This window comes from Podarcis cretensis, assembly GCF_951804945.1.
Source record: "Podarcis cretensis genome assembly, chromosome: 3".
NCBI classification, from domain to species: domain Eukaryota; kingdom Metazoa; phylum Chordata; class Lepidosauria; order Squamata; family Lacertidae; genus Podarcis; species Podarcis cretensis.
In genome coordinates this window covers 108019829-108044712 of record NC_137172.1, presented here as the reverse complement: position 1 = coordinate 108044712, position 24884 = coordinate 108019829, and the positions used below count along the sequence as shown (strand labels likewise).

The 24884-nt window shown below is 43.3% G+C and overlaps 2 protein-coding genes across 4 annotated transcripts in view; one reads left to right on the top strand and one right to left on the bottom strand.

The window, feature by feature from the left end:
• The window catches only part of SMC6 (structural maintenance of chromosomes 6), a 34756-nt gene extending 33869 nt beyond the window's left edge, over positions 1-887 (bottom strand). The window contains exon 1 of one of the 2 annotated variants that reach the window (XM_079969730.1): positions 675-887. The gene's annotated coding sequence lies outside the window, so the exon portion shown is untranslated. Of the gene's footprint in view, positions 1-604 lie in introns of both variants that reach the window. The other variant, XM_079969729.1, reaches the window with a different exon arrangement.
• Positions 888-1297: 410 nt separating this feature from the next.
• GEN1 (GEN1 Holliday junction 5' flap endonuclease) lies at positions 1298-24102 on the top strand. Of its 2 annotated transcripts, none has more exons than XM_079969751.1 (14): positions 1298-1428; positions 7487-7681; positions 9340-9526; positions 10169-10345; positions 11609-11719; positions 14187-14260; positions 14873-14964; positions 16111-16261; positions 18930-18966; positions 19059-19139; positions 20043-20173; positions 21284-21345; positions 22200-22343; positions 22598-24102. In XM_079969751.1, the coding sequence occupies exons 2-14, from the start codon at positions 7521-7523 to the stop codon at positions 23986-23988; spliced, it is 2799 nt and encodes a 932-aa protein (XP_079825877.1). In that variant the 5' UTR covers positions 1298-1428; positions 7487-7520; the 3' UTR covers positions 23989-24102. The 2 variants fall into 2 exon arrangements, with proteins under 2 accessions (XP_079825877.1, XP_079825878.1); XM_079969752.1 differs by lacking the exon at positions 1298-1428 and adding an exon at positions 2475-2565.
• The last annotated feature ends 782 nt before the right edge of the window (positions 24103-24884 follow it).

The following is a 24884-nucleotide window of genomic DNA, read 5'->3' as shown; positions in this document are numbered from 1 at the left end:
CTGGCCCCCGGCCTCTTAAGCGAGATGGGCGCGCAACCCCAGAGTCAGACACGACTGGCCCGTACGGGCAGGGGTACCTTTACCTTTTTATGTATATAATTAAAAAAACACTGTAGGTTTTACTAATAATCCTGCCCATGTCTTAATCTGTTTCCTTTTTTGTAAATACTCAATAAACCACCTCCATTCCTTTCTGTTCTCCCGGTTTCTCATTCTTCTGGCAAGTTTCGCCATTTCCGCATACGCCATTCGTTACTGTATCCTACCTTCCTTTGTCGTGGCCTTACCCTCTTTTTAAAAACATCCCAGCCTCTTGCGGAAGCCGTTTCCATAGTTATAGCTATGCGCTCTTTCTAGTCTGCCCTGGGCCTGACAATACAGTACTCGGGAGCCACTTGCTCAGGATCCGGCTCCCTGTGTTATTAATGAGGCAAATAATGTTTCCTTTTTAATGTCTCTTCCCCCCCCCAACCCCTCGCCTTGCTTTTTATTGAACGTTGGGGGGGGTTGTTTTTGTAAAGACGCTTAGCGGCAAGAAAATGAGTCCAATGAATTTCACTAATAATAATAATAATAATAATAATAATAATAATTTAAGGCTTACCTCTTGAAACTCATAAAAATTAAAGAAAGCAGGCGACCTAATTCCCCCCTTTTCCTTCTTCGCCACTCACCTCAGGAACAGAAAGCGAAACCACGCAGCTGGCGCTTCAGCGGGAAACCGTTGAAAGGCTTCGCGCCTGCGCACGACGCCCCGGGGCGCGAGAGCGGCGAATCTCCTCCCCGCGCTATCCAATCAGCGACCGCCCCGCGCTGCGCTAGCGAGGACGACGCGCGTCTTTATGCTTCCTTTCTTTTTTCCTTTTTCTTTTTTTGCCTCTCCCAACGGCAAAGCCCCGCGTCCCGCGGCCTTAGGGCGCACGCGCAGTTCTGGCAAGGAGAGAGGAAAGAGGGTAAGTGTCAAGCTCTTCCTTCCTGTCGTCGCTTCCGGCTCCCATCCGAAAGACGCCATATGCGGGGAACTGGCCTAACGTGACGACGATAGAGCTAGAAATAGAAATGAAAAGAGAAGGAGATGGTAGAGAAAGAGCCCCTCTGATCTCACCCAAAACACTCGAGGGCGTCCATACCCCGCTTTCTTGGCACGGGTTTCGCCCACCCACTACCCACCTTCAACTGCGAACCAGAAATGTGAGGCATGCCGCTTCCTTCCCCTCAGCGGCAGGCCGTCCGATTCCGCCCATCTGGCCCCGCCCTCCCGCTTACGTCACAATTTCGCGCACGCGCGCTTGGCGCCCGCGGAATTACGAACGTCGGCGCTTGGGTGCCGTTGTTCGCCTCAGCGCGGAAGGGCCCGCGACGCCGCCGCCGTGTCGTCTGAGGGACCCAGGTGGGTCTGCGTCCACAGAGTCGGCTCGGCTCCCTTCGGTGAAATCTCTCTTTCTCTTCCTCACAAGGCGACTCGCAAGAACCTTTCCTAGAGCCATAGGGTGGTAGAGTTGGAACGGGACACCCTGGAGTCATCCAGTGTTTCCCAACCTTGGGCCTCCAGCTGTTTTTGAACTACAATTCCCATCATACCTGACCACTGGTCTTGCTAGCTAGGGATGATGGGAGTTGTAGGCCAAAAACATCTGGAGGCCCAAGGTTGGGAAACACTGAATTCTAGTCCAGCCCTCTACAATGCATGGTATGTTTCCGAGCACAATTCAGAGTGTTGGTGTTGACCTTTAAAGCCCTAAACGGCGTCGGTCCAATATACCTGAAGGAGCGTCTCCACCCCCATCGTTCAGCCCGGACACTGAGATCTAGCGCCGAGGGCCTTCTGGCGGTTCCCTCATTGCGAGAAGCAAAGCTACAGGGAACCAGGCAGAGGGCCTTTTCGGTAGTGGTGCCCGCCCTGTGGAACGCCTTCCCATCAGATGTCAAAGAGATAAACAACTACCGTATTTTTCGCTCTATAACACGCACCAGACCATAACACGCACGTAGTTTTTAGAGGAGGAAAACAAGAAAAAAAATATTCGAAACAAAATAGTGGATATATGATTTTTGTGGTTCATGCTGTGGCCACAGACATGTGATCTGACAGTGAGTTTGGAGTAGCCCAATGCAAAAATCCTGAGGATCCATGTGGATCCATGCTTTGTAACCACGGAGGAGGGAAGGAAGGGGAACCATGGATCCTCTGCTCACGACTGCAGCAGATCCCCCCCCGCCACCCACAGGCATTCGCTCCATAACACACACAGACATTTCCCCTTACTTTCTAGGAGGAAAAAAGTGAGTGTTATGGTGCCAAAAATACGGTATCTGACATTTAGAAGACATCTGAAGGCAGCCTTGTTCAGGGAAGTTTTAATGTGCGACATTTTAATGTATTTTTAATCTTTGTTGGAAGCCACCCAGAGTGGCTGGGGAAACCCAGCCAGATGGGCAGGGTATAAATAATAAATTATTATTATTATTATTACGGCATCTCAGCTGAAGAATCCGTGACAGGTGGCCATCCAGCCAAGGAAGGAGAGTCCAACATTTGCTGTCAGAAAGAAAGGACTTCTGGAGGTTGGTTGGTCAGTCAGTCGCACCAAGAACCATAGCTGTCAACGTTTCCCTTTTTTTCAGGGAAATTCCCTTATTCCGAATAGGATTCGTCGCAAGAAAAGGGAAAAGTTAACAGCTATGCCAAGAAAACGAGCGAGGAAACAAAAGTCTTGCGGGACCTTTAAAGACCCAAACATAGAGTTACCATATTTTTTTCAATAAATCCGGGGACACTTAAAAAAAATTAAAAATTTATAAAGATTGTTTGTTTAAAATAGAGAAAGAAATAAGAAAGAAAAGTCAACATCACAGATCAAAGTTTGCTTTAAAACTGAGCTTTGGTTAATTTAAAAAACAAACAAACCCCACTATGCAATGTATTAAATCCGGCGGAATTACCATGCAATGTATTAAATCCGGCGGAAGAAATCCGTGCAGGCGCGTTCGAAAAAATATGAGCATTTTTCCTCCCCCCCCAAACTCTCCTGCATCCAGTTAGCCTATGGTTACCAGATTTTTTTCAATGAAGCCTGGCTCCAGGCTGCTGAGACTGCCACTGCCAAGTTTCCCGGGGACATTTAATGAAATCCAGGGATGGAATTTGTCCGGGGACAGATTTGCAAATCCGGGGACTGTCCCCGAGAACCAGGTACATCTGGTAACCCTACCCTAACAGGTTTTTAGCTGTCGTGGACTAGAGTCTGCTTCACCAATGGCATTGCAAGAGGTTGGACTAGATGACCCTGGGGGGCGGTCCCTTCCAACTCTACAATTGTGTGATTCTCAGATGTTACCCTCTTTTGGCAGGTGCAGCAGGGAAACTATTCCGAGAGCGGAGGGGTGTTTGCGTGTGTTAAGTTGGCAAAGCTTTTGCCGAATGTTTTTTGGATCGCGCATACTTAACATGAAACTGTTCTTAACTTGAAGCACCACTTTAGCTAATGGGGCCTCCCACTGCCGCCGCGCCGCCGGAGCACAATTTCTGTTCTCATCCTGAAGCAAAGTTCTTAACCTGAAGCACTATTTCTGGGTTAGGGGAGTCTGTAACCTGAAGCGTCTGTAACCTGAAGCATATGTAACCTGAGGTACCACTGTAGTAATAATAATAATATCCCGCCCATCTGGCTGGGTTTCCCCAGGCACTCTGGGCGGCTCCCAACAGAATATTAAAAACATGATAAAACATCAAATATTAATAACTTCCCTAAACAGGGCTTCCCTCAGTTGTCCTTCACAAGTTAACACAGCCTTACATGGCAATCTTCTGAACGCAGCAGGGCTTGCTTGTATGTAAAAGGCATAAGATTATGCTGCCAGTTATGGGTCATCAAAATTGCAGTCTCCACGCTCGCATTTTACACAGCATTTCCAATTGGAATTCTCCAATGGAAACTAAATGGAGTTGACTCCCTGCTGTATGCAGTATCGGTCTCTACGTTGATGTGGGTATCGTTTTCTTTTAAGAAGCCCTAGGCACTTATATTATTGTTATATGATGGGGGGGCTGCTCTAGATGTCATCTTAGGGTTCCTCCTAAGCCTATGGTTTATTGTTCATGGGGTGGGGCTCTGTAGAAAGAGAGAATATGAAAGTCGCCAATCCAATCTCTTTGTCCAGTTAAGGGTTCTGGCCAAATCCACTGAGCAGATCTTGTCATGGCCACACTGAAGACTCTTGAGTAAGCTTAGCAGTCAAGGAATAAGAGGGATCCTCTTGGGAATCGCAGCTTAGTCAAGTTGAAAGGACTCTCCGAATTGAAAACAGACGTTGCATGTACCCATGTTAACGATGAAAATCCGTTAATAAAAACAAATTTAATAGTTAAAGTTGCAGGAAGCAAATAATAGGAATAAACGGATAGTTCTCCAAATGAATAATGAGAGGTAGAAAGTTGATTCCCAGAAGGATTGGTATTGGCACTTACTTTGGGAAGTCAATACACACAGGTGAATCATGAGCAGCCTGGTCTAAAAACAACACACCAGCAAGCCATGCAAGAGGGATGCCAGTCAATTTCTGTGCTTCAGCAATGGGTGTTTTTTCTGTAGCTCTAATGCTATACACATTTCCGCCCATTAGATGGCACTGCTTCTATTTTTTTTTATCAAAGGTGTCCTAGTGAATTCCTTTTTCACCAAATTTCAGTTGTTTCAGTGTACCAAAAGTTGGCCTCATGCTTAGACCCTGGGGTAAGGCTTGCTTGCAAGATTGTATTTAATGTTTAGGTGATTTCTTATATTATGTGTTTTACGCACATGCATCAAAATGTGGTTTATTCACACAACAAAACACATGGACTACATCTCCCTTCACCCAAAGCCAGCAGTGCCAATAGTGAAGGATGATGGGAGTTGTAGTTCACAACATCCGAAGCATTGGCTGCTCCTGATTTGTAGGCTTGGCAAGGTAATGTGCTGCTTTGTGACAATGTCCTGTGAAGCCCAAAAGCCTGGCGAATGGGAAAGTTTTCATTTGAACAGCTACACATCTTAACTGTATTGCTTTTTGACCAACACAGCTACCACAATCGGGAACTTCTGGACATAATAGTTTAGGGAATGAGCTGGAGGCTCCCAGTTCAAGACTCAGCTCAGCCACAAACTTCCATGGGGTGGTTTTAAGGCAGCTGTGGGGAACGCTTGGCCCTCCAGTTGTTGCTGAACTACAACTCCCATCATCCCTGGCCATTGGCCATGCCTGCTGGGGCTGATGGGAGCTGTAGTTCAGATGCATCTAGAGGTTTCAAAGATTCCTCACACCTTGCCTCAAAGAGATGGATGCGTCTCATCTTCCACTTGCCCCACTCAGGGTGCTGTAAGGATTACTGAGCTATGCATGCTAAATGCTTTATCCTTCTGTTTTAAGAAACCCCTGCTCTGTGCAGTTTGTCACAGTACTCGATTCATCTCCTGATAATCGAGTTTCTCAAAAGCAGCGATTTCTTGAAAGGCAAAGAGCTTGCCAGACCCACCGTTCTAACCATCTTCTGACATACTGTCCCTAGTTTCAACAGGATGCTAATTGTGTGTGAGAGTTTTGTCTGCAAAGCCGTAATATAAGAGGTAATCATTCAGACTGTTTGCATAACAAGGTCGCTTACAGTCTCAGGCTGCAGTCCTATACACACAGACTTCACGGGAATAAGTTCAATTGAACTCAGTGGGGCTTAACTTCTTCATGGTCCCATATAGGATTTCACTGTTAGTTTCTTCCCATTCCCTCAACTCTTAAGATCCTGTGCATAAATACAAAGCTGTGTTAACTTAAAAAAATATATATTAAAGATTTCCTTGGATCACAAAAGTGCATACATCATCTCTGTTTTCAGATCATAAAGTCCTTTCTACAGGCCAGTTCTATTCAATGTGAGAGACTAATGTTGTAGACAGTATAAGGTGGCGGGGCGGGGGCGGGGGCGGGGAGGTTGGAAGGGAGAGAAGAGGGGGCGAGATTAAACTTTCATCCTTTCACATAGGGTTTTGTGTCAGCATCACATGGGTCGGTTCTCTTGTTTTTAACTACACTATCTCTGGTACAATGCAGAAGAATAGCCACACAATTTCATTTGCAGAAGGGTAACTGCAGAGATACTTAGAGCAAGGCAGAGGAGAAACAGAGCCCTAAATTAGGCTACTAATAAATAGGCTGCTATAAGAGGGTGGGAAAGGGTGAAGTGAGAAAAATAACAAGGGGAAATGGGCATCATCAAAGGCAAAAGGGAAAGTGCCAGAAAGGGAAATCAGGAATAGGAAGGGACTATTGCAAGGAAGGGTCAGGAACAGATGAAGGCTGCAATCCTTTACATATCCCTGAGTTCAAGCACCAGTTAATATAGTGGGACTTACTTCTAAGTAAGCATGCATAGGGTTGTACTGTAAAATCAGTTGGTGAAAGCCAATTCAGATTGATTTCACAGGTTATGCTTTAAAGTTTATTGTGCTACATTTAGAATGGGCTGGGTGACAAATGTGCAATACAAAAGAAAAGATGATGTAGAGCAAGAAGCTCTTTTTAAGAAAAGCAGTTCAGAGATTGAAAGGAGGCGATACCAAGAGTTCAAAAGGGCTGTAAATGGAGATTGCTAAAAGAATGCTGACAATTTTTTTTAATATAATTTTTTTTTAATTTTCAATTACAATAATCCAATAATAGCCTCATTATAAAAATGCCAAATTGTAATACAATTACTAATACCAATCATTCAAATGCCAAATTATTTAATTTAGGTAATTTAAGTGCCTCCCCCCCATCAATGCTAGAATTGATGGTTTGATTATTTACTTCATTTCTACATTCCAAAATCTTATTAATTTCAATTACCTCCAGTCAAAATAGCAATCCCTTGTACAACTACTGCAGTATTAACGAATTCCATTCGTAATGACACATTAAATGATTTATAAATCTACAGGTGAAGCATTAAAACTACCGTATATCCTTGTTCTTCCTGTGTGTGGCCATTATTCTGTCTGTGATGTTTCTTTCTGTCCTTGTAAAATATTATGTCTATCTTTTCCCAGTTGTTGCTGCTCTCCTTCATGCCTTGGGCGGAGCTAATATCCAATTGTTGTTTCAGAAGTTTGCTCGTTTGCTGTTTGTTATTTTTTATCATCAAATGCTATTTGAATCATTCGTACTGAACGGAATAGGGATTTTTCCACCGTAGCAAAATGTGCTTTGTCAATGTACTTGGGCACAATCCTGTACACGTGAAAGAGCCAGTGTGGGGTAGTGGTTAGAGTATTGGACTAGGACCAGGGTTCAAATCGATAAGAATCCCGTGTGCTCAGATTTCAGTACCATTGCGTTCAATGGGGCTGACTCATTCAAATATATTTAGGATTGCAGCTTTATAATTTTTATTTCCTTAAAAATCCTTCTTTATTGTAATTTAAATTTCATCACAAGAGACCTCAGTTATATTTTATGTTGATCTCCGCAGCTGATGTCCTCGTACTGCCAGAATATTTGTGACGATGGGAGTGACCAGCCTGTGGCAGATCCTGGAACCTGTAAAACAACACGTCCCCTTCAGCAGCCTTAAAGGAAAGACCTTGGCTGTTGATTTAAGTCTCTGGGTGTGTGAAGCACAAACAGTTAAAAAGATGGTTGGGATAGTCAGAAAACCTCACCTTAGGTACGTACAATGCTGCTGTCTTACATTATTGTCAGCAGCATACAGATTATTAAATTATTTGCTTACTCGCTAGTGTTTTCCCAAATATAAGGTATAGCTTAAATATTTTTCTAGAACTTGGAAGGAAGTTTATTTCCCCTGTTCTCCCCGCTCTTCACCCAGTTCTTGAGCAAAACGCAAGGAGAAAACAGTGAATGTAACCAATCCCATATTTATTTATTTGCTTATCTTCATTGCTACCTAGCAAGGGAGACAGGATGATCTTGGGCTGGGCCAGATTGGTTAAGAAAAATCAGTTTATATGCATTATATACGCAATATAACGCTGTGACACCAGATGGCGCTGTGGAGGCCTGTCTTTCCCTACTGGATTTCCCTGTATGAATTTACAACACGTTTAACTGAAGCACGTCTTTGACGTGTCTAGATCCAGCCCTTGTTACTGGTGAAATTATTTTTGTTGTGCGGAGAATCCATGGCTCCCACAGCCATTGATGATAAGGTGTAAAGGATGAAGTATAGTCAAGGATGGATCGCTCTCTGAAACCTCTTCTCCAGTGAACTCCAAATACGGCTCTCAAATTCTTGCTGCGTGCCTCCTTTCCCAGCCCATAATTCCCTATGAAGTTTCACATTTCCACATGTAGTGATTGCTTCACGTATCTGGGTGTGTTTGACAGGCAACATAAAAAATGGTCACAGAGATAGTGACTGTTGATCTTGCATGAATGTTGTACATCATGGTTTGTTTGTTTTAAAAAAAGTTAAATATAATTGATCTGTCTTAACAAATATTTGGCCAACTTTAAATCCATTGTCATCGTCATCATTATTAATGCTCATATCCTGTTGTTGTTTAGTCGTGTCCAACTCTTCGTGACCCCATGGACCAGAGCACGCCAGGCACTCCTGTCTTCCACTGCCTCCCGCAGTTTGGTCAGACTCATGTTTGTAGCTTCGAGAACACTGTCCAACCATCTCGTCCTCTGTCGTCCCCTTCTCCTTGTGCCCTCCATCTTTCCCAACATCAGGGTCTTTTCCAGGGAGTCTTCTCTTCTCATGAGGTGGCCAAAGTATTGGAGCCTCAGCTTCATGATCTGTCCTTCCAGTGAGCACTCAGGGCTGATTTCCTTAAGAATGGATAGGTTTGATCTTCTTGCAGTCCATGGGACTCTCAAGAGTCTCCTCCAGCACCATAATTCAAAAGCATCAATTCTTCAGCGAACAGCCTTCTTTATGGTCCAGCTCTCACTTCCATACATCACTACTGGGAAAACCATAGCTTTAACTATACGGACCTCTGTTGGCAAGGTGATGTCTCTGCTTTTTAAGATGCTGTCTATCCTACCCTCATATGCTCATATCCTACCCTTCACCAAATGGGCCGAGGGTGAGCTACAAAAGCACCCACAATTAAAACCAAGTACGAACGATATTAAAAATCTCAAAAGAAAACCACAAAACTATCCAATAGTAAAAAGTTTGTTAACAGCAGCAGGGCAGCAGGAGGCAAGACATCAATTCAGCCAAAGCCCTGGCGGGTCTTGACCCATAAGTAAACAGCACGTGAGACCGGTGTATGATGTACCGTCAGAAGGGAAGCGATCCCATAGTTGGTACCCTTCCACAAAAGTGGCTCAACTCTCTTGCTATTGCAGGAATCTTTATTTTCGAGTCTCTCTGTTAACACTAATGGGAATCCATTTGGTGTTTGTCATGGAGGGGGAGTCCCCAGAGCTGAAAGCAGACACAATGCGAAAGAGGACAGAAGCTCGTTTTGGCCCATCCAGAAAATCCAGGAAGGCAGGAACAGGGAGATCTCGTTTTAAATCTCTACTGAAAGAGGCAAGTGTCCATGGGTGGCTGAATTTCAGTGTTCGGGATACTGAATACTGCTTCCATTACCTTTATTTAACCACAGGCATACATTCATTTATAATAAATTTATTTATTAATAATATTTAATCTATTTACTTTGTATAATTTTTTAAAAATATTTTAAAATAATATATTGTATTTGACCAATTCTGGTTTGATTTGTTAATGTTTGTGAACTGCAGAATAATTATGCTTAATTGACCGTGAAGCATTTTTCATTTTATTTTTTGGGAAGGCATTGTTTCAACGTTGCATGTCAATTTTATAGCTCCAGACACGCGTTTGTAAGATTTAGGGTTTGTCCTGACTCTTGTCTATCGTTTATGAGCTTCACCTCCTATTGATTTAATGACATGAGAAGATGTTCTCTGATTTTATAGTGCTGTGCTTTCATACGGCTTGTCTCTTTTAAAGAACTTATGAATTATTGCAGGGCAGCGATCTGCACCTCAGTGAAGTGTTTATGGAGCAGAGCACAGGGGGAAAGTTGGTTCAGAAGTTTGTGGCGATTCTTGTGACCATTTGATGGAAGCGTGCATAATTTTGCAAAGAACTGAATTCCTGCTTTAGGTCTAACTGCATGTTCTCTTGGGTTTTTTGCTTCCTTAGTGCCTCGAAATGTTGGAGTGCTTAGGGGTCCCTTGGGTTCAGGCAGCGGGTGAAGCAGAAGCCATGTGTGCTTATCTGAACTTGAACGGCTATGTGGATGCCTGCATCACCAATGATGGTGACGCCTTCCTCTACGGTGCTCAGACAGTTTACCGGAATTTTACCATGAACATAAAGGTACTTTATTGGAGCTTTGTTTCAAAGAGCTTCTTTTTGTAAATAAGCTAAAAGACGAAAACCAAACCGGACCAGAATCATTTCACAGTTTGATTAAAATAAGATCCAAAGCCTGGGTAAACAATAATGTTTTTGGCTGGACGCTTAAAGGCTGACCATGTTGGCACGTGGCAAAATTCTCTGGGGAAAGAGTTTTATAATTGGTGAGCCACCACTGAGAAGGCCCTTCTTTCATTGCCACCTTTTGCACATGGCGAAGGTGACCCTGCAGCGAGGAAATAAATGCAAATAACTGTATTTTATAGTTGGTACTCTTAGCAGTTATCCTGCTGTGGTTTCTCTTTTAAATAGGTTTATTTATATGCATTATTTATTTCCCACTTTTCTTCCATCATGGAATTCAAGGGGCATATGAGTTTGCCTATCTATTTATATTTCATTTGATGTGTTGTCAGAAGTGCACTAACTTCAACAATCCTTGAGAAATCTTAGTTACTGCAACTCCCTCCTCTCATAAGCTCTGATTTCCCCCCTGGCTCTCAGCAAACCATAGTTTGCCAGTTCATCCTTCACCTTGGAGGTTCTCAGAGCCATTGGAGGAATGTTTCTTTCTGCTGGTAGTAGCAGGGGTGTTTCCTCAGTGCTCATTGAAGAAACTAGGTTAACGACATTTCTTCCTGCTTTGTGATCTTCTTTCTGCTTTGGCGATCACTCATAGGCGAGTAAGGTTTTTTTTTATGATTGTTGTAAAAGTGTGTCCGTTAGTGACTGTGGAGGCCAGTTCTGGATCTGCACATCCTTCCACAGTGGGGATATAGGTTTCCGGGCAGGAGTTTATCACAGTGAGGGTTTACCAAAGGTGCCTTCCTCTTAGTTCATTTCTCCCTTTCGTCCTGAGTTCGTGCTTCTTCAAATTCCATGACACCTTTGGTGAAGGCTGTTCTCCAATTGGAGCGCTCACGGGCCAGTGATTCCCAGTTGTTGGTGTTACGCTACATTTTAAAAGATTTGCCTTGAGAGCGTCTTTAAACCTCTTTTGTTGTCTACCAGCATTACACTTTCCATTTTTAAGTTTGGAATAGAGTAGTTGCTTTGGAAGACGATTATCAGGCGTCAGAACAACATGACCAGTCCAATGAAGTTGATGTTGAAGAATCACTGCTTCGACACTGATGATCTTTACTTTTTTCCAGTACACTGGCATTAGTTTGCCTGTCTTCCCAATGCCAGAGGGTGTCGCCATCTGACTGTGTTCTTTTGCAGGACCCGCACATCGACTGCTATTCAATGTTAGCTATTGAGAAGACACTGGGCTGCAACAGAGAATCACTGATTGGATTAGCAGTTCTACTTGGTTGTGATTATCTTCCTAAGGTAACAAAACAAACAAACAAAAATGTTGACGTTCTGGAGTGAACAGCTGATCTTTTTGCATTAGCTCGTAACCTTCCCCGGACATGACACTGTCTTCATATGCTGTCAACTGTCTTCATATGCTGGTTCCTAGTCGGTGTTTCCTAATAGATTTATTTCCCTTCCCCCATGCTTTTCCAAGGCCCTGATCCTAAGCTCTAAGGCTCTGCTGAAATACTTGAGACTAGCAACCAAGTAAACGTGTGCGTAGTGTTGAGAAATGAGATTCCCAACCCATCTTTTGTTCTTAAAGGCGGGGAAATGGGGGTGGATCCTGAAGTGTCCCTTTTGTGAATAAAAGGACTCCTTCCATTCATGGAACAGACCGAGATGCATTGGAGCCTCTTGCTGGAGAGAGGAAGGAAGTTGATTTTCTCTGATTCAACCTGCAGTCCACCATATCGTCTCCCGTTCTCTTTTGTAGGGTCCTCCAGCCCTCTGGAGCAGCTTCTCAGTGGGCTGTAGGCAGAAGGAGGAATCCACGAAAAACTTTCCCCCACCACTTCCTGCAGCTGGGTTATCCCAAGAGACATTCATAGGGACTCTTGATCCAGCCAACAGACGAGCACTAGTCAATAAGGATATTTTCATAGAATTGTAGTGTTGGAAGGGACCCAAAGGGTCATTTAGCCCAGCCCCCTGCAATGCAGGAATCTCAGCTAAAGCATCCATGGCAGATAGCCATCCAAACTATGCTTAAGAACCTCCAAGGAAGGAGAGTCCGGAACCTCCCGAGGGAGACCATTTTGGTGGCATATAGGGCTTAACGTTTGAAGCCAGGGCATGTACATTTGGATTCAGAACAAATTTGCCTGTTTGTTCCTTTGGCACAAGCAATTCTTTGGACTGCGTAACTTTTGCTGTCTATAGTGGGGCTAAAAGGGCTCGGCTCTTGTTTGTGAATCATACCAGCATTGAATGGGAGTATATGCTTGTTGGAAAAAGAATTTATAAAGCAGGAAAGTGACTGAGCCTATACCCAGCTGAACAAATAAGTCACATTGGGTGAATTGCAGCCCATTCTATAACTCCCTAATTGTTCTTCCTGGCCACATGAATATTTTAATTTTCCATTGCTCTCTGACAGCTTGAAAACAGCAATAATCGCAGTCAAACTACACTGCTTTGGTCATGTACATATAGGCAAAGCACAAACTACTAATTCTATCTAGAGATTTAAATGAGCCATACTGTGTGAACGCTTTTGCAATGCCACTATTTCAATGCAGGCATACTCCTGCTGCAAACATTTCTGTCTCCTTTGACTCCCGCGACCTCCCTTCAGGTGATGTAGCTGTCTGAACAAAATCTTCCAGTGTTTTCCTGCCAGCTTTCAATTTCAGAATATCATCCTCTTCATCCAGCCAGCTACTTGCCCTTCCTTCCGTTTCAGTCAATCTGTTTTTTGAGTTTTCCAGCAGCAAACCCATGTTTTACTGCAAGATCTCGGGCGTGCTTTAACAATCTGATTTGTGAAGCTTTTAAATCTGTTTCTTCCAGAAAGTTGGGTAAAGCAATTCAAAGCTCTTCCATCTGACACTTGTTTGAAAGAGAGATTGAGGGAGGGAGAGCGCATCCTTTAACGTATTGATTTTACAAAACCAAAAAAATAAGGCTTTGCTTATAATAATTCTTTGCACATTCTCATAATAGTCACCTTCCCTGACCCTGTCAGGCTGTAACTGATTGCACTGTTTGTGAGCAATGCATCTCTCCAGTAATCAGTGTGCTTTTGTCAGAGGATGTTTGCCTTTTGATTCTCTTTAGTATTTGTTTCACATTTGACCTTCCACCCCCCCCTCCATTTTAACTTTGCGTAGCATTGGGGAGTTGGAAAGGGACATTGGGGGTCATCTGCTCCAACTTTACAACATCCCAACCAGACAGAGGAGCTTCACACATAATTTGCTACAGGTCAAACCAACGTGAATGTTAGTCGCTCCTTTCCATGTTGACCACATTTTGTCTGCTGCAGCAGATAAATGTCAAAGCTGCCCATTGCATTTTAAAAAATGTGTACAGTGGTACCTCAGGTTACATACGCTACAGGTTACAGACTCCGCTAACCCAGAAATAGTGCTTCAGGTTAAGAACTTTGCCTCAGGATGTGAACAGAAATCGTGCTCCGGTGGCAGCGGGAGGCCCCATTAGCTAAAGTGGTGCTTCAGGTTAAGAACAGTTTCAGGTTAAGTACGGACCTCCGGAACGAATTAAGTACTTAACCCGAGGTACCACTGTACAGGCACTTTGTTCATTCAGTCATTTGTTGTTTAGACCATCACTGTCATTTCAACCACCTGCCACGCTGATGATTTAACAGTTTGTATGAAAGATACTGCGGGAAAAGTTTCGTATTCGCACTGCAGTGCTCAAAATGCTGCTGTAAATTGCTACGTCAATGTGTGTGCTATTCTCTTGTCTCTTAAAGGGAGTTCCTGGAGTTGGAAAAGAACAGGCTTTAAAGCTGATTAAGACTGTGAGGGGAGAGAGCTTACTGCAAAGGTATATTTTATCTTATCTTGTAGGCTAGAATTTACAAATTGTCAGCTGTACATTTGTGTGAGCAATGTGCGTCATACAGTTGCTTAGTGAAAATTAGCATCCTATAAACCCTGCACGAGTTTTCAGATACATTTCCCTGCTACGGATGACATCCAACATTAGTCATACTTCAAGTAGACTTATTGAAATCAGTGAACTAGCCCACTGATTTCAATGAGTGTACAGTGGTACCTTGGGTTACAGACGCTTCAGGTTACAGACTCCACTAACCCAGAAATAGTACCTCGGGTTAAGAACTTTGCTTCAGGATAAGAACAGAAATTGTGTGGCGGCGGCATGGCAGCAGCAGGAGGCCCCATTAGCTAAAGTGGTGCTTCAGGTTAAGAACAGTTTCAGGTTAAGAACGGACCTCTGGAACAAATTAAGTACTTAACCCGAGGTACCACTGTACTCATTTATACATCAGTCTTTGTCACCAGAGTTCACAGCAGTTTCTAGGTTGATCTCCTGACATACTGGAATAGTCCTACTTGCTTCAGTAGCAGGTGCCTCTGAGCAAATGTTCTACATGTCTAGCACTGGTGTACTTTCATCCTTTAAATATTATTTTAGATTTGCGCACTGGAAAGACCACTTCCAAGATGATGACATCCCAGCCCTAGCAGTAAACAAGGTGATTCATTGCGCCGTGTGTCATCATCCAGGTGAGTCGGCCTGTGACTTTAGAAGTGCAGTGCACAGAGGCCTCCCTTTAAACAGGTGTGCAGTAGCATTAAAAGGTTTCTTAAAAGGAGACTGGATTGAGCCAGCACCAGTCCATGAAAAGTGAGTGATAACCAAATCCTTTTCTCTCTACAGAAAATTATAATCAGCCTCTCCCCGAAGGAACGTTGTGTAGCGCAAGTGGTGTGTTGTTTGTTATTATTGTAATAATAATCTATATGCTGCTTTCTCTCACCATGGATAACTCCGAAGTTCTGGTTCGCGTGACACGCTAAACCAGGCATAGGCAAACTCGGCCCTCCAGATGTTTTGGAACTACAACTCCCACCATCCCTGACCACTGGTCCTGTTAGCTGGGGATGATGGGAGTTGTAGTCCCAAAACATCTGGAGGTCCAAGTTTGCCTATGCCTGCACTAAACCAAACCATAGTTTAGTGCGAGCATGCAGGCTATCAAGAGACGGGTTTGGGGAAGCTTAGCTTCTTTCTGGTCGTTCTGCTGTTGTGGTGCCAGGAGGAAAAGCCATGGTTTGGGTTAGCGTGTTGTCCAAACCTGGGCTTGTCATTTAGCTCTTCCACAAGCTGCAAACTGTAGAACAGACATTGGTTACACCATGTGGTTTGCCTGGATGGAGCCAAACCATGAGTTTGGGTTTGAACAACAAGCTAAGCCAAGCCAACACAGCAACCAAACAAACCCCTATACAGTACCTGGCATTTTATTTTTGTTTTGTTAGTTTTATTGCTTTGTTTTGTTTTGTTTTGTTTTGTTTCATAAAATGTATATACCCTTGACTGTAAGAAAAAAACCTCAAAGCTGTTTACAGATAGAATGAAACCTACAGAAATGCTTCAGCTACTTGTGCAATTATACCTCATTCAGAACTTTATGGGACACACCTCTCCATTTTAAGAAGCCTGCACTCTCCTTTCCATTTTCATAAATCTATTACAAATTTACAAACGATCCCCAAGCGCCCAAAACACAAAGAGAATTCCATAAATTCCCATGGACTTCCCTCCTCCCCTTTGTGGGTCCTTGGGTTAACTTTTTTCCTCCCGCATCTTCCCTGTTGACGCAACTCTATTAAATCTCCATTACAACCGTCGTCGCCATTTTCTTGCAGGAGCTTATAAAGATCAAGAGAGTGCCGGGTGCCGTCTCTGCGGCAGCGCAGCATGCTGTGAACCCCACGATGCGGAATTCTGCTGCCCTTGTGACTGGCACTCCTCCGAGCAAGACCGGCGAGTCAGCACAGTGGAGAATGGCATTAAAAAGTAGGTGTGCTTCGATGTGCGTTTCCCCGAATTGCTTCAGGAAAAGGACGCCAGTTCTATGGGGGTCTCACCTGTGCAGTCCCACAGGTGGGTTCTGCACCTGTGCAGAGCTCTGTTTTGGAACTTTCAGATGCTTTAGCAGGAGGCAAGGGTGCCAACTTGAATTAAATTTGTTTGGGGGGGTGAGTTAGGAATGTCCTGCCCCGTGTCATTGGTCACAAGATGCGGCGCATGCGCACCAATTGATTAGCGATGCCCGTCAACTTTGGGAGGGCCCCAGGAGTTGCCTATGGCAGGAGGCCACAAACGTACACTCAGTGGTGTAGCAGTTGCCTTTTCACTCAGCTCCTTTTCTTTCTTTTCTTGAAATAATTTTCATTCGATTTTACAAATACAGTGGTACCTCAGGTTAAGTATTTAATTCATTGTGGAGGTCCGTTCTTAACCTGAAAATGTTCTTGACCTGAAGCACCACTTTAGTTAATGGGGCCTCCTGCTGTTGCCATGCCGCCGGAGCATGATTTCTGTTCTCATCCTGAAGCAAAGTTCTTAACCTGAGGTAATATTTCTGGGTTAGCAGAGTGTAACCTGAAGCATATGTAACTTGAAGCGTATGTAACCCGAGGTACCACTGCATAAAGATATAACAATCCAACTGTACAATCCACAGTTAGAAATTCCTCCAAATCTCTGGACTTCCACCTTCCCCTCCTTGGGTCCTATTGTTAACCTTTTCTACCGCATATTTTTCCATAGTCCATATTTTAGATCACTCTATTCTCACCGTAATACTTGCTACCTTACAAGTGTTATTGCAGTCCTGCTAATGTTTTTATCTGCTTACAGTGGTCTCCAAGATAAATTATGAATTTCTCCCATTAAAGTTTTGGTCTTCTTGGTTCCTGAGCTTTCCGGTCAGTTTTGCCATTTCGGTGTAGTCCAAAAGTTTAACTTGCCATTCTTCTCTGATAGGGACCTTGTCTTCTTTCCATCTCTGGGCTAGTAGCATCCGTGTGGCTGTTGTTGCATACATAAAAAGTCTTCTCTGCTCCCTTGGAATATTCACACCTATAATTCCTAGTAAAAAAAAAAGCCTCTTGGTTTTTTTACAAAAGTTAATTTAAACATTTTTTTCATCTCATATTATTTCCCAGAATGCTTTTATTACCTTACAAGACCATTCACTCAGCTCTTTTTTGACCTTCACAGCCGCAGACATCATAAAGGGATTTTTTCGGTGCTTGCGTTTTCGCTCAGCCTCACTAGGCAAACAGATAAATGGATACCTTATTTTGGTTCTTTAATTTCATATTTTGTTGGTGTTTTTATGTAGTAAGAATTCACCTCTACACTACCTTGTTCGTTACCCAAATGAGGAAAAATAGCCTCTGTTTTTTGGGGGGTTTTTTAATAATAATAATTTTTATTAAACTTTCTGTTTTACAATTTCAAATAAATATTTTACAAACTTTAAAATGACATCCCTTCTTCTCTTTCTGTGGTTCATTTTACATATCATGCATCCCTGCATATTTTACTATAACCATTCAAATCGGTTTCCCACATTTACATCCTTCAAAAATTATTTACTCTGTTGAATTTATCTTAATGCTGCCAGCGTTTTCAACTATATACAGTTATTTTCCATATATTCAAAAAATGTTTTCCACTCTTCTTTAAACATATGTTCTTCTTGCTCTCTTATTCTGTATGTTAAATCTGCAAGTTGTGCATATTCTGTCAACTTAAATTGCCAGTTCTCTTTAGGTAGGATCTCGCTCACTTTCCATTTGGGGGCTAACAAAGCATGGGTCACAGTTGTTGCATACATAAATAATCTTTTCTGAGACCAGGGAATTTCAGTCTGGGTTATCCCCAACAAAAAGGACTCTGTTTGGGGGGGTAAGTCGTTTTGAACATTTTTTTTTCCATTTCATTATAAATCATTTCCCAGAACCCTTTTACGTTTTTACATGTCCACCACATGGGGAAGAATGTTCCCTCCACTTCTTTACACTTCCAACACTTATCTGATTCTGTTTTGTAAATGTTAGCCAGCCTACTCAGAGGTTGAGTAGTGGCGCTGTGGGTAAAAGCCTCAGCGCCTAGGGCTTGCCGATCGAAAGGTCGGCGGTTCGAATCCCCGCGACGGGGTGTGCTCCCGCTGCTCGGTCCCAGCGCCTGCCAACCTAGCAGTTCGAAAGCACCCCCGGGTGCAAGTAGATAAATAGGGACCGCTTACTAGCGGGAAGGTAAACGGCGTTTCCGTGTGCGGCTCTGGCTCGCCAGAGCAGTGATGTCACGCTGGCCACGTGACCCGCAAGTGTCTCCGGACAGCGCTGGCCCTCGGCCTCTTGAGTGAGATGGGCACACAACCCTAGAGTCTGTCAAGACTGGCCCTTACGGGCAGGGGTACCTTTACCTTTATGAATCATTTTCAAGTACTTCTCTTTCAGTAAATAGCATGCTGTATATTTCAAGCCACCTTTTGAATAAACTGCAGAAACAAGGAAGCTATTTCCGAGTCCAGAATCCAGACTGCTTTAGCTAGCTGCCTGTCGCTTCACCTCTCCTGCCCTTTCGCATTAGGGTTACAGCTCTGAAGGCAGCTCCTTTTCACACTTCACATTTCTAACCTCTTCCTAATTGTATGCATTTTTATTCACAGGAAGGCTAAAGCATGCAAAGGATTTCCATTTCCTGAGGTAATTAGACCCGATTTGAAGGTGAATACTTCCTGGAATCTTCTTATCCAGAAGCCTCCTTTTCACTTGTTCTTTTTTTTTTTCCTGCCAAGGTTATCCAAGAGTACCTAATCAGCAAAGATAAACCGATGAAGTTAAATGGGTGCCGGAGGCCAAATTTATTGTCCTTTCAGGTACAGATTGTCGATTTTGATGGTTAAACCGATTGTATGCATTAGCATTTAGCCCAGCTAGTAATGATGTGTAGTTGCCATTTTGTTGGTTAGAAGAATCTTCATAGAAAAATTACGGAAAGTAAGCACACAAAAAAAGTAATTATTCCAATGTCGATTAATTGTGTCTGTATATGAGCACTCAAATTAAGCAGTTTTAGAAAATGAAGTATTCTGGGTGACTTTCAACAGATTCATGGAGGAACAGGCTATCAATGGCCACAAAGGCTATATTCTACCTCCATTGTTAGAGGCAGCTGGTGGGAATCACAAGCACGGAGCATACTCTTGTGCTCACGACTTTCTTTCATGATAATGGTGGGCTTTTGGTAATAATAATAATAATAATAATAATAATAATAATAAATTATATATAGCCCACCCATCTGGCTGGGTTTCCCCTGAGCGGCTCCCAACAGAATATAAAAAATGCAATAAAACATCAAAGATTAAAAACTTCCCTAAACAGGGCTGCCTTCAGATGTCTTCTAACAGTCAGATAGTTGCTTATTTCCTTGACATCTGATGGTGGGTGCCATTACTGAGAAGGCCATCTGCCTGGTTCCCTGTAACCTCTCTTCTCGCAGTGAGGGAACCACCAGAAGGCCCTCGGCTCTGGACTTCAGTGTCCGGGCTGAACAATGGGGGTGGAGACGCTCCTTCAGGTATAGTGGGCCGAGGCCGTTTAGCGCTTTAAAGGTCAGCACCAACACTTTGAATTGTGCTCGGAAACTAACTGAGCCTCTCTTGTGTGCTAATGGCAAGTAAACTGTTTCATACATGGCACTTGAAAAGGTTTTCGCCAACAATACTGTGGCACCAGTTTTAGAGGACACATGTTTAGAGCTTTTCTCACACTTACAGAAATTTGCTTTTGAGAAAATGGACTGGTCCAAGCATTACGCTTGTGAGAAATTGTGCATCCTCCTCACATACTATGACATGAACAGAAGGAAGTCTGGCCATTTTGACCCACAGCAACTGCAGGCACAACGGTAATTTAATTTGGTAGTTGGAGGAATTCTCACCCCCTGTTTCTTTTCATATCTGTTGCTGGAGAAAATCTGTATTCCTGATAGCCTTGTGGAAGTGGAAAATATATGGGGGGTTTTATATATGGGGGTTTAAATCAGTCCTGTATTTCTGATGTAGTGTAAAATCCCCAGAACATAACCCCCACATAAATGGTGGGATTGTTGTATTCTTTTAAATATTGCAGCCACGTGGAAGATTAGCCCCATAAGTGGTGGGTTTTTAAAGTTTTAATTTATTTTAATGCCATTCTCATATTTCCTAAATAATAGTCAGTTAGCTTTTTCTGTTCTTTTCTTAAATAAGCACTGGATTCATAGAATATTGAAACACCCCCCCCCCCCTTTTAAAGTAACTTAAATTCTGAATTTCATTCAAACTTTTAACTGCTTGGGCATTTTTCTGTTTGCATTCTTCTATTTTAAAATGGTTTATGTTTTTGCTTTTTGTGGAATATTGCAGCCAAATATAACCAGCAAGCGCAGTGCTAGTTAGTGTATGAAAGGGTAAAGGACCACAAATAGACTCAGCCAGGTCACGCCACAAGAGGGAGGAAGTAAAGCCTTTCTTCTTTCTTTCTTTCTTTCTTTCTTTCTTTCTCTCTCTCTCTCTCTCTCTCTCTCTCTCTCCACATCATGTAATGGGATGAACGTGTGTGACTTTGCTCACAAGTTTACAGCGCTTTTGGAATCATATTCTGTATTTTCTACCAAAGAGTATTTTGCCTTTATTATTGTTGCTGCTGCATGGCACAATTGCATCTGAATCTGTAAGTAAAGCATTTTAAACTTGCTTAACATTGTGTGGGCTGCTAATTGCAAGAGGGGTAGAAAGAGGTCAGTTGCTATGTGTAGTTGAAACGGGATAAGAAAAATCTAACAACCTATATTCCTAACGCTATACTGCTACTTAACTTTTGTGAGTTTCATACTCTGCTACTGGGACTCTCTTGCGCAAGCCCTGCGTTTTGAATCTTGGCAACCCACCCAATTCTGTTTTTGTTCACCCACACATGTGGATCCACAGGGATTCCTATATTTTAATTCCCCCTCATTTTTATCTTTATTTTACAGGATAATCAAGACCCGAACTAAAAATGGCATTCCTTGCTTTGAAATAGAGTGGCAAAAGCCAGGTTGGTGCTGTTTTTTTTCTGTGTTCTTTGGGCTTATCATACAATGCTGCTTTAAATGCTGGTTTAATGAAAAGTTTCCTTACCACCTTGAAGGAAGGAAGGAAGACCAGGATGATGTGATAAGAAACTAACTTTAGCAGTATTGGAATGTTAAAAATAAAAGACGGAATGGCCCTGTGTGTCTAGTGATCGCTGGTTGGGAGAATGTTTTTAGATTTATTTTTAACTAACACACGCATGTGTGTGTGTGCGCGCGCACACACACACACACACACACACACAAACAATTAATATATGTGCTTGCCACCCTAGACCCTGGATGCATATAAATGTCTATATGAGTAGCAGAGCAGTAATAAATGCATACATACTACATTGCAGGGGGTTGGACTGGATGACCCTTGGAGGTCCCTTGCCCCTCTATAATTTTATGATGCTATGGAATGAAAACGCCAAAGCAGAGTCAACCAAGCCCTCCAAAAGCCTGGGAGAACATATGTGTTTTTACTGGGCAACAGAAGGCCATCAGTGACTTCTTGCCTGAAAGTCCTACCCTGGTGACGACACTTTTGGAGCAGATTGTATCCCCTCCTGACAATTTTTTCCTCTCTTAGATATTCATGGGAGGAGCAATTGGGGGGGGGAGCAATGTGGAGACCAGGGGGGAAAACTGGAAACAACCCCCCTCCTAAAAAAACAACAACCCACAGGGCTTAGGAAATGACAGTTCATTTGCTACTCCCTTGGATTGCACAGTGCCTAAATGAGAACAGAGTTATCTTTTCTGCAGCCCTGAACCTGCCCATTTGTACCTGATAGTATTTTGTTTCCATGCTCTGGATTCATTGCTCCAGATCATTACGCTACAGCAGATGATCAGCCTGCAGAACCCTTTTTAATAACAACAGAAGAGGCGTCATTATTTGAGGCTGCGTATCCAGAAGTGGTTGCCCGGTACCATATGGAGAAGTTGGAAATATGCAAGGAAAGGAACAAAGGTAAATCTGAAGCATCGGGTTTTGCTGTTGATTAAATAAACACCGCGCTCCTTTCATTTTGTGAAATTGCCCATTATCCTCCCGAGATGTATGCATCTTAGTCAGCGAAGCATTATAATGTAAGCAGATTCTCAGTCACTTTCCCCAGCCCTTGCTTAACTGCCCTTTAAATCACAGATTGCTTCTGTTAACTTCATCACAAGGAACAAAGCCTCATTTTTACAAGGTGACTTTGTTTTGTCTGGTTATTTTAGGTAAGAAGAAGAAACCTAAAGAGAGAGAATGCTTAGCTGGGGACAGTGAAATTGCAGATCTTCTTTCTCGGCTGAACATGCTATCTGATGAGGAAACCTTTTCCGGCAAAGATCCTAAGCGTCCATTTACAACTGTTTCTGGTTTTCAAACGGTCCCAGAAAAAGGCTCTAAATTTCAGGGCCTACCTGTAACTGCACATTTTCCTACTGCAGTCACACAAAGTCAAAACCCACCATCTACCTTGCTTGTGACTACTTTGCAAAATACAGAGTATAATTGCATTCCTGATGGGTCTCCGAGCTCGCAACATGAAAAATTGCGTGCATCTTCCCAAATTGCCCATCTGCAGTTGAGTGACATTGACTGGGAAGGAACATCCTTCAGCGTTTCCCCAAAGCGGGTTAATATTGCTTGTTTGGAATCCGAGTCAGATGCGAGTAGAAATTTTCCGAATCAACACTCTTCACTGCACTGCAAAACAGCTGAAATCATTCCCCCGTCTTTGAATTCTGTGCGATATGATCCAAATCTACCAATGAGTGAGGAGTGCTCTGTCTCCAAAATTGACCTTCATAAAGGTCAAAATGATTTATCTTCACAAGAGCGGGCAATTCTGAAGCCTTCTGCTTTGGAAGCTTCTCCCAGCCTTTCAGATATGTCTCTGTTAAACTCTTTGCAAATGGTAGAACAAATCAATGTTACATCTAGCCCTGAGGGAAAAGCTCCATCTCCTTCAGCTCAGCTAAATGACAGTGCTCAGGAAGTTGAAAGCATATTACCAGGAAAATATCTGCGGGGACTTGGCTTGCCAAACTTGCTCAAAAACTATGAAAATCCAGCCCGGGCGTCAGATAACCTCACTAGTCCAGGAACTTTGGTGTCTCTGGGCGCCGGAACACGAAAACCAACTTACTTGGGAAATAAGTCACCAAGATTGTCTCACAAGTCAATGGAAGTCCTAGATAGCTGTCGGATGAGGGGAAAGCCCATGCCGGCCACTCATAAAAGATCACTGAAGAAGAGTGTGTGCCAAAAGATTTACTCCAGTGAAGACAGTGATGGTGAAAATGTGAAAGGTAGAAAGAAACCTCACAGAAGCCCTAAGTGGCGAAGGAAGGGTCGCGTGGTTCAGCTGAAGGACAAGTGTAGGGACAAAAGGAGCAGCCATGAATTGGTGGCTGAAGTTGTGCCAGGAGAGAACTCTCTTAAAGGGCCTGCCATTAATTTACCAGTGGAAGAGCTTCCTGTTGCACACATTCACAATTCTCTGACACTCTCAGAATCTAAGCTTTGTCAAACCTCTCCACTTCAGGCAAGTGAGGCTGCCGCCTGGGCTGATAGCCCCCTTCCTTTGGCTGAACGTCTGAAACTAAGACTACAGAGCAGTTGAGGATCCCTTGGCATTTTGCTCTTCTGGGCATTTCTTAAACTCTCTTCTCCTTCCCTCTCCGTAACCTTTGTAATAGCTCAACCGACAGATCTACATAAAGAGACACAACCTTAATGAGCAAGGACACAGGGAGAGATCCGGAATGAGTAGAACTAAATGCTGGTGTGAAATTAACTAGTCTCTTCAGTCAGTCTTTATAGCTCTACTGTGGTTTCCTGTAGAACTGGCTGTGGATTGTGCTGATGGCTCATAAGCGTATTCTTCTTTTGTTGAGGTACATCATATCTGCACCCCTTCTTGAGGTGCACCGCATCTGTGGCAGTGATCGAAAGCAACTTTTCTTTGTCGATCCAATTACCGAACGTGTGGCAAGTTGTTTCTGCCCACTTGGATTGTGGTGCTGTTGATACCAGATATCTTCACACTTCAAGGTTATGCAATATGACTGGGTCTTTTTTAGAGCTTTCCATGGACCAAATCACAGAACATACCCCCACGGTTCTGGGATCTTGGACTGGGTTTGCAAGCAAAACAAGAATGCTGTGATGGGAGATACCACTCTTGAAATCTGCCCTGTGTAAGAACCTCAGTACTCAGTTATTGCAATGTGGTCTATGTGGGGTTATCCTTGGGCCTGGTCTGGAAGTGGCGCAAAAGGCTGTGACTAGACTTTTGATGGGGAAAGTCTATCACCAGCCCATAACTGTTCCTCAAAAGTTTGTACTGGCTGCCCATACACTACCAAGCCAGATTCAAGGTCCTTGTATTAATTTTCGAGTCCCTTAACAACTTGGGTCCAGGATTACCTCAGGACACGCCCGATCTCTTATATCCCTGTCCAATTGCTGGGGTCTTTAGGGGAGTCACTATTAGTGGTCCTCCGTGGCTCAGAAGCA

Bases quoted from the DNA above. Each gene is read 5' to 3' on its own strand.
- GEN1 (XM_079969751.1), top strand. From the start codon at position 7,521: ATGGGAGTGACCAGCCTGTGGCAGATCCTGGAACCTGTAAAACAACAC. The intron at 9,527-10,168 runs GCAAGTGTCCAT...TTGCTTCCTTAG, and splicing joins TTAAATCTCTACTGAAAGAG to TGCCTCGAAATGTTGGAGTG. The intron at 16,262-18,929 runs GTAGGTGTGCTT...TTTTATTCACAG, and splicing joins GTGGAGAATGGCATTAAAAA to GAAGGCTAAAGCATGCAAAG.